We start from the raw sequence: 8,981 nt of genomic DNA on the forward strand, positions 1-8,981 counted from the left end.
TATGGCTACGACTGTGGGGAAGAGGGTGATAGGTCCTGAGTAGGGAGGGAATCATTCACTGTATTTTAAATGCAAATAAAGGTCACAGTTTGACGTCACTACCTCCAACCCAAGGGAAAAATTTTTTAAAAAGTTAAGACAAAGGTACATGTTTAGCAAAACCCCTAGAGACTGTCTAGGGACATGAAATTTCTTTGTTGTATTTAAATATTCCTTTCTTCCTATATGTAACTATTCACTGGATTTTAAAATCATCTGGAAGCCATGCCGCAAGCGATTTCTGGTAGGAAATGGCAAACAACTAGGAAAGGGCTCAAGGACAGAGTCAGTGAATCTATTTCTATCGAACACAGAATGCATTTCAACCTGGCAACTCAGCAGTCCGCCAAGATAAACAGTTCACTTCTCCCTAATCCTCACACCCAAGCTCCTTCATATATATATATATATATATATATATATATATATATATATATATATATATATATATATGAGTGGTGAAGGAACACACGATTGATTATTATCACAGGAAATGTCAGGCCTCCTATCTACCCACCCTCAGCTAGTACCTTCCCAATACCACTGGAGAGCACCTCTGAATTCGTAAGGGTCTACTGAGTTGCCAAAGAAAGCAGTTCCCCAGTGTGTACTGACCCACCGTTCATGCCACTGTAGACATTCCGGGGATGGGATGCTGAGTCCTCTTGAGCTGGCCGTCGGAGAGTGCCCTCCCTGCTGCCCCCGCCGCTGCCTCCACCGCCACCTACATGTTTGTGATCAGGACTGCCCCCATAATGTTGTTTGAGGTGCTCTGGACTTGTTCCTCTGGCTCTGGGAAGGTGCTCCATGCTCCCTCCAAGGGCATGTTTCTGGAGATGCTCGGGGCTCCCTCCACTGTGCCTGGCATGTTCCGGGCTGCCCCCTGGTCTGTGCTTCTGGAAATGTTCAGGGCTCCCACTCAACACATGCTTGGGCAGCATTTCCGGGCTGCTCCCTGGATGTGGGTGCCTCTGCTGCTCTGGGCTGCCTTTGCACAAGGGCTTGTGGTGCTCAGGGCTAGGTCCTTTCAGTGCTTTGGGGTGATCTGGGGTCCCGGAAGCCCTGGGTTTTTGTAGATGCTCAGGGCTAGTGCTCCTGTGTTTGGTGTGCTCTGGGCTGCCCTCGCTCCGGGGCTTCTGTAGATGCTCAGGGCTGCCCCCACTGGCATGGTGTTTGTGGTGGTCAGGACTGTCGGTGCTGCCAGTGCTGGAGGTGCTGCTGCCATCACCCACATCCCGTACATAGGGTGCAGCAGAGGCCACCAGCTGGCACAGGCTGGCCTGGCTGTCGATGGAGCAGCGGCTGCCTGCACATCCCGTGCCCTTCTCCTCGTCCAGCAGCACACAGAGCTCTTTAAGCTCCATGTTCTCCTTCACCACCTCCTCCTGCTTCACCTCTAGCTCCTTCAGCTTCTGCAGGTATAAGGCCACTTCCTTGTGCATCACTCCAGCTGTGTAGCGACCCAGTCTCTGCCACTCCCGGGACACCCTTTTGCCTTTCTGCCGGTCATCATCCAGGAAGCAGCACAGGTCCCTCAGTTCCTGGTTGTCCTCCTGGAGTTTCTGGTTAATATCCTGTAAAGAGAGACGGGAGCTCAATGCAGACAGACGGAAGATGTGACATCGAGCCTAAACCACCACTAGGAAAAGTCCCAGACCTGGAGAGTCCTTACATAGATTCTCAACCTGTGGGTCACAACTCCTTTGGCGAACATCTAGCTCTAAAAATATTTACATTATGATTCATAAAAGTAGCCAGATCACAGTTATAAACTAGCAATAAAAATAATTTTATGGTTAGGATCACCACAACTTAAGGAACTGTATTAAACAATCACAGCTTTAGGAGGGTTGAGAACCACTGCATATCAGGTGAGAGACCCCCCAGAAAAGTGAAAGATTGTAGCTATTCACAAAGTTAAACTATAGATACTGGTTATGGTCCCTAGGAGATACTCTGTTATTCAGGGTTTTTTTTCTGTTTTCTTTTTCTTTTTTTTTTTTAATCTCAGCGTTTAGGAGATAATTAATAATTATGACCCTATTACAGAAGAACCTGGGCCTCCGGACGCTTCATTACGTCATCATAACTGTTAATCAACAGGAAATTAGTGCGCTGCACCCCAGCGACAAAGAAGGTTACGTGGTGGCTCACACAGGTAATCCGGTAACCTGGGAGACTCCACAGGACTTTAAGGCTAACCTAGGCAACACAATGAGTTTCAGGCCAGTGATAGAGAAACGAAAGAAAAGAATGTTGTTCGTGCCTTGTGGCTGTGGAGAGGCTCTGGGGCAGCATTTCTTTAAAAAGCTGGTTTGAAGTTTTCAGACTCAACAGGGGTTAGAGCTGTCCCATTCCCTCAGACCCCAGGGAGAAGCACAGTGCCCCCTAGTGGCAATTTAAGTCCATTTTATCCACCCTTACTGGCCACACCCAATGGGAATTCACCCAAGTCACTCAACCAGAGCTGCTACTATTCTAGTACTCCTCCCCAAACTGCCCCCTCAGCAAATGCCACCTCCACCTGTCACTCTTTATAAAAAAGGGGGGTCATCCCTGTATCTTCCCCCTCACCTCCACTTCTGAGCCAAACAAATACTTGGAATTTGGACCTTCAACACTGAAACTTCTTATTTATTCCCATTGTCCTTAGAATACAGGGTCCCTCAAGTCTCACAGAGCTTCAAATGTTCTGTTTCTGTGCATTTCTCCAACACGCATGGTGATTCGTTCATTTACTCACAAAGAGTTAGTAGTCACAGTTTATGTGCTAGGAACTAGTGCAAATGTTAGGAATGTATTCATGAACACTCAAGAGGCCCTAGACCTTAAAATCCTGACACTTTCGCTCTGGTAAAAAGGGGTATCCAAGATTGGCAGTATCATGTATAAAAAGTGCTGGGGGAAGCCCCTCCCCCTGCCTTCATAACCTGCCTTCCTCTACATCCTCTGTCTTCAGTCACTAACCCCAATACAGGCATTCCTTACCAGACTGTCTTCAACAACTCTTTCTGCATGTTGAGCCCCTCCTGAAACACCTCAGTTAACTCTGTTTGTCAGGAAAAATTAATAAATCCTTTTTCTACATGATTATGTTCATGCATTCTAAGTACAAGATATCTCCTTGTTCACAGAATGAACACAAAATGAGAGGTTTCTCTGAGAAGTATCCCCAGCACCATACCATCACCCATGATGCAATGCTGCTCCTACCTAATGTTTCAAGGATTTAGCATATTTGAGCATTCACCACATCACCTTCATCTCCTTTCTCATATACAGTTCTGGCAATGTGAAAACCAGTTGTCTGATGTCTCTGTCTATGCAACCCACTTATCATGCTTTGCTACATGGACACACGGACATGTACTGTGGAAACAATATCTAGTTATGGACTCTAGGCCTATGGCCCAAACAAGCTACAGCTGTAGCTACTGAGAAAGGCTTCCATGCTGTTTTCAGATAGCTCCTGGGTTGTACAGTAGGAAGAGGGTACATTATCACTTGATATTGATGCTTTAGAGGAAATCAGAAGCTTGGTGTACTCCAGGAAAATAATACCAAACAAAATCAATCTGGATGAGCTTCAGAAATTAACATTTAGCTCCATCAAGACACTTGAGATGAAGTTCAGGGTGTATTGTTCTTTGTCTGTATGGATTTCCACCTGGGAAAACCTGAATGTGTCTCTGCTGGTCTTGACTTCCTAGAACTATAATATGCACAGGTCTGCTGTTATTATAGGCTTTTCTTTAAGAAGAAGAAAAAAAAGAGGACACTTTGCAACATTCCAGGGTAGGTGGTCCAGCACGGGCCCATTCACCACACCCATAGCTCCTGCGTCGTAATCCTGTTCTTGAGAATATATCTTCACTGGTGATCTATCTTCTTCACCTATGTTGGACATATAAGCAACCAACCTGAACTGATAATCTTGTGAGCTAACTTCTTCGAATTTGGCACATTAAAAGAAAGACTTTCTAAAATAAATAAATAAATAAATAAACCACACACACACACACACACACACACACACACACACACACAAATGTTCATTTAACATCACCGTAGGTCACAAGATATTACTCTAAGTGCCTAAAGTAGTAGCCATTTAAAAGTACTCAAGATTTCAATTTACTAGAAGCTGTACCTATGGTATAAGAAGAATTGTTTCTTTATGTTCTCTGCAGACATGGGGGGTAAGGGAGCACAGTGATTCGAATGAGAACGCCACCTCCCCCAGGCTCAGCTATCTGAACAAGTCTCCAGTTGGTTCTGATTTCTCAGAGATGTTTAGCAGGTAGGACTTGCTGGAGGAAGTGTGTCACAGGAAGTCAAAAGGCCTTTCTCCGCTGCCTGTTGTCTCTACTATCTGCTTTGTGTTAGCAGTTGCAGATGAGAGCTCTCAGCTTCCTGCTCCTGACATCATGCCATTTGCTGTCATGATGGACTTTTGTCTCCCTGGAATCATCGGTCCAAATAAACCCTTTCTTCTCTAAACTGCCTTGACCAGGGTGTTTCATCACAGCAACCAAGCAAGTGGTGATATTAAAATAATATGGGCAGCAAAGCTGCAGCTACTCAGTTCCTCCAGAGCATCCCTACCTGGACCAGGCTTGACAGTACAAACAAATGGGTTTTAGTTCCCCAAAACATCAGCACTCTAACCAGACTGCCTTTCCCCATGTCTTCTGGGTCCATACACTAGACACTGAGGACACCCACCAAGACTTTACTGAACATTACACTCTGGGTGACCTTGAGGAAGCATTTGCAACCCACTGGAGTGTTTGTGTGTGTGTGTGTGTGTGTGTGTGTGTGTGTGTGTGTGCGTGTGTAATATTTAACATTCATAAAACCTCATATAGCACCACAATCCCCATTGAACAGATTGGAAGAGTAAGGCTGAGAGGCCAACAGTTTCCCAAGGTGACCAAACTCTTCAAAGGCACTGGCACCTAATCACTTCGAAATATTTAGATATGATTTGTAAAGTCAGGTCACAGGTGTTGTCATCCCTGTCACCCAACGTTCACAGTTTTCAAGAGTGCCAGACTCTTAGAGGATCCCCACATGGAATCACTTTCTTGCAGTTAAGACAAAAAATAAGGAAATATGCCTATCATTCTTTCAGTCGAGCACATTCATGGTTACCTATGGGAATCCAAGGAAGCTCTAATCCCAGCTGATGAACAGAAGGGAGAACACTGGCCTCAAAGAAACTTTAGCCCACTGTTCACTCAGGGTGGACCAAAGACCTGGGATCTACCATGTTTACCACAAGACGGGAGAAGAATCTGCAACAGAAAGTGAGTGGTCTCCTGAGCGTGTGTGTGCTGTTAACATGACCACGGCCACGTCAAGAACCCCAATACCACAGACCCATGGGAGTGGGAAAGCCTTCCTCAGGTGAGACTCAAAAGGATGGCAAGGCCTTCCTCATGTTCAAATATGGATGCTGACAGTGTGCACAAAAATATTGATTGTAGCTTCCTTCCTTCCTTCACCAGGGGTTCACAACCCGAAGACAGCTACTGTATAGAGTCTACTCCTACAAAGATTAGCCAAGCCTTCCTCACCTCCTTCTTTACCCATATGCAATATCTCTGCCTCCTGGTTCAACTGTATCTGATAAGCACCCTGAGCCTGAAGAGTACTGTGCTTCCGCAACTCCATCAGCGTGAGTGTCTCCCACCGAATCCAGCTTTTCTGTGTGTGCCTGAGTGTTGTCATTTCTTCATTCCCTTCCCACCCCTAGTCAGGGTTCTGGAATCAAAGCCACAAAAGAACATCACGGTGACCAACCGCAGTTGCATCAAAGTTGATAAGGAGGTAGCTTACAAAACTTTGCAATATTGGGTCATGAATCCAGACTTTGAAGTTTTCTACTTGGGGCAAAATTGCTTGATCTGGCCCAATAGCTATTTCTCTAAATGAGGCTACTGGAAGGATTGACCAGTTAGTTTGGGTTCACACTACTCCTCCCCTCTCTCCTAGACCTGCACACAGAGTACACAACCTAAAAGAACTTCCAAGGATTTCTTCAGTTATTAACATTAGTTCCTCATTGAATGAAACCTTTAGGAAGTTAATGAAAAACTCTTCCAATTCACATTGTGTTTCAAACCATGAAAGGAGACTAAATGGCAGCACAGCAAACAAATCCTATTGCCCAGCCTTGCCTAGGAACCCCTGATCCTAGAGGCACGCAGTTCGACATGTACGCTTTCTCCTGACGACAGTAACTACCATATTTTGCAGTCAGTTTCAGCATCAAACCTCCCCCTACAGTATTGTGTCTTATTTTCACAACACCCCTAGGAAGTAGATCTAATCATTCATATTTTATTAATCAACAAAACAAGGATTCTGAGAAATTAATTATGCAAGGTTGCCTCCCTGGTAGATGAGGGTCCTCAATTCAAACTTACTTCCAAGACCATATTTCTTCTATTCTATCATTCCTCTCATTTCCCCTTGGAACCTCTATTAGTAATGAATTAAAAGGAGGAAAACATTGACTATGGGAATATTCCTATCTGCATCATTCTCTAGTGTGACACTGGGTTTGGACCTGAGGGAATCATCTCCACTGGGGCTCATACATAGGTGAGCCTGGAGCATCCAGCCCTTCCCGTTCCTCAGTACCTCAGAATCCCAGAGCTGGAATGCTGGGACAATTAAGGAACGAGTGGGAGAGGAGAGGGACTGGAACAGTTTGTGACTGGAGGGAATTTGGTCCCTGGGGTGCCTACATTGATTTCGTTTGTGTCTGGCTTCCTACAAACAAAAGCAGAACAATGAGAGGAAGGAATACCAGGAGGCACCAGGCAAGCTGTGAGCAGAGGAAGTTTGCAGTGCACAGCGGCAGGGCGGTTCCCCATAGGTCTGCAGCAGCCTGGCTGACACATTAGAGCTCTCCGAAGAGAGAGGGAAAAAAAAGTTCGTGGGTTTGGAGTAGACCTGGTTCAAAAAACAAAGCATTACTTACTGGCACCTTCTACAATGTCCCCTACGCTTAAAAAATTCAGTGTGAAATCCGGAATGACTAGTGCAGGGAAGTAAAGCAACTCCAGGTGACGCCAACGTTAGCAGGCAAAGGAAATCACCGGATCTAGCTAAGACTTGAAGGCAGAAATGACGCTCACCTACACCAGCACCGGGTTACATTCATATGGGCTCTTCGGGTGGAACCCGACGCTTCTGTCCTGTTCCCAGCAATGATGCCCTTTCTTTGCCCTCTGTTCGCCAGAAAGCTAGTGGCTCCAGAGCAGCTACACTTGATCCCTAAAGACGCTCTGAGGTGGCAAGCTCGCTAGTCATCTCCCGCGGGGGACTGTAACCTATTTCCTGAAGCATCGACTTTCTAGGCTCCCCGTGCTCCCCGTGTCCCTCGCTGACTTCTGGCATCCTTGGTTCTTGCTTCCCTAGTCTCAGAAGAGTCAGAGAGAAAGCCGGATGCCGGTAAGTGTAAGGGAGAAGGGAAGCAAAAGCCTCCAAAGTTTGAAAAACTTTCTTAAGGGCTGGAGATGGGGACACTGGGTGCTACAGGGAGAAAGGGGAAGCTCACCTGTTGACCAAGGAAGGAAACTTTGACTGCTCTCCCCTCCTCCCCCCCCCCCCAGCTCATCCCACTCCCAGATCCCTGTCCCGCCCAGCCCGGCCTTCTCCCCAAGCCCAATGCTCACCTTGAGCCCTCGGATCTCGCCGAGATGGAGCTGCAGGCGGCGGTTGACCTCGCGAATGAGGTTGCTGTGGTCCAGCATCGCGCTCACCTTCTCCGCCTCAGCACGCCGCAGGCTGCGGATCAGCTCCTCCTTGCTCCACTGCAGCAGCTCTTCGTCTGTCACTTTGGACAGATCCTCCACGCCCGGGGCTGGCGACACACCGGCTGGAACCGAGGGACAACTTTCCGCCGCCGGCGCCGCGCCTCCAGCCGCCTTCGACATGGTATCCGCGCGGCGGCAGGTGCGAGTGGGTGGAAGAGGCGAAGCAACTGGCGAAGGCGCGGGCGCTGCTGAGCGGCCTCCGCCCACACCCCTGTGCGCTCCGAGAGTCAGAGGCACCGCCCGGGGACCGCTGCGTGGGGACCGCGGGGATCGCGCTGCGTGGCCATCCTACCTCGCCATCCGCGCGCGCACACCTGCCGAGTCCCGGGGCCCGACAGCCAACCGCGGGTGCCTGCAGTGGTCCATTCCAACTCCGCTCAAGTCCATGGTGAAGGGCGCTCGGAAACCGAAGCGGGCGGGGACACCCAGAGGGCACTGCCTCAATCCCTTGGCCTCTCCGCCCAGAAAGAGACAGTCGCCTCCCCCCACCCCCCCCCCCAAGACTTGTCAAACACACGCACACGCCTTTCTTTCCCCCTGGCTCTGCCCGAGGCTCCACCGCTTTCTTAACAGCCCAGGATTTGGTGAGAGCCCGGCCTTCCCGGAAAGGCTCAAGCACGCTGCGTCGCTGCCCTTTACCGAAGGCTCGGCGCTGCCGGCTGGCTGTAGTCCGCCGGCCGCTGATCCTAAACTGTTCTGAGAAGCCTTAGGCTTTCAGAGCCTAGTGAAAGAAGGGGGGAGGGTTGGGGAGCGGCTAAGGGAGGAGGCTGGCGCCCCGGGAGCCCGCATCCCGCTGTGCCTCCTGCTAGGGCTAGATGCTACACTTAAGCTGCTTCAAGGGACCCTAAGCACTAGGTGCTGTGGACCAGGGATGGCTGGGGGCGCGGCTCCCAGAGCGCAGGGGTGAGGGTGGGGCTGGAGTCTAAAGCAGGTGCGAAGCAGGAGTCGCCAGTGTCTTTCGAGGCTCGAGCGCGCCACCAAGTGACGGAAGGCGGTCCCCTCCCCTCCATCTCTGCAAGCTAGACTTGTTACCAGGCAGGGGAGACAGCCTGCTGACCAAAATGAGAGACAGTACTTGGAAGAATTGGAGATGCAAAAAACGCAAGAGCAAGA

General features: G+C 48.9%; 1 protein-coding gene across 5 annotated transcripts in view; it reads right to left on the minus strand.

Moving 5' to 3' along the window:
- Positions 1-8,773, minus strand: part of Ccdc85a (coiled-coil domain containing 85A) — a 189,912-nt gene extending 181,139 nt beyond the window's left edge. For 3 of the 5 annotated variants that reach the window (XM_048435398.3, XM_048435396.3, XM_048435395.3), the window contains exons 1-2: positions 7,728-8,771; positions 659-1,613 (exon numbers count right to left, since the gene is read on the minus strand). In XM_048435398.3, the coding sequence (XP_048291355.1) occupies positions 659-1,613; positions 7,728-7,988 (1,216 nt within the window). In that variant the 5' untranslated portion in view covers positions 7,989-8,771. Of the gene's footprint in view, positions 1-658; positions 1,614-7,727 lie in introns of all 5 variants that reach the window. The other 2 variants (XM_048435394.3, XM_048435397.3) reach the window with 2 other exon arrangements.
- Between the last annotated feature and the right edge of the window lie 208 nt (positions 8,774-8,981).

The sequence above is a fragment of the Myodes glareolus genome, chromosome 8, assembly GCF_982192425.1.
Source record: "Myodes glareolus chromosome 8, mMyoGla1.1, whole genome shotgun sequence".
Lineage (NCBI taxonomy): Eukaryota > Metazoa > Chordata > Mammalia > Rodentia > Cricetidae > Myodes > Myodes glareolus.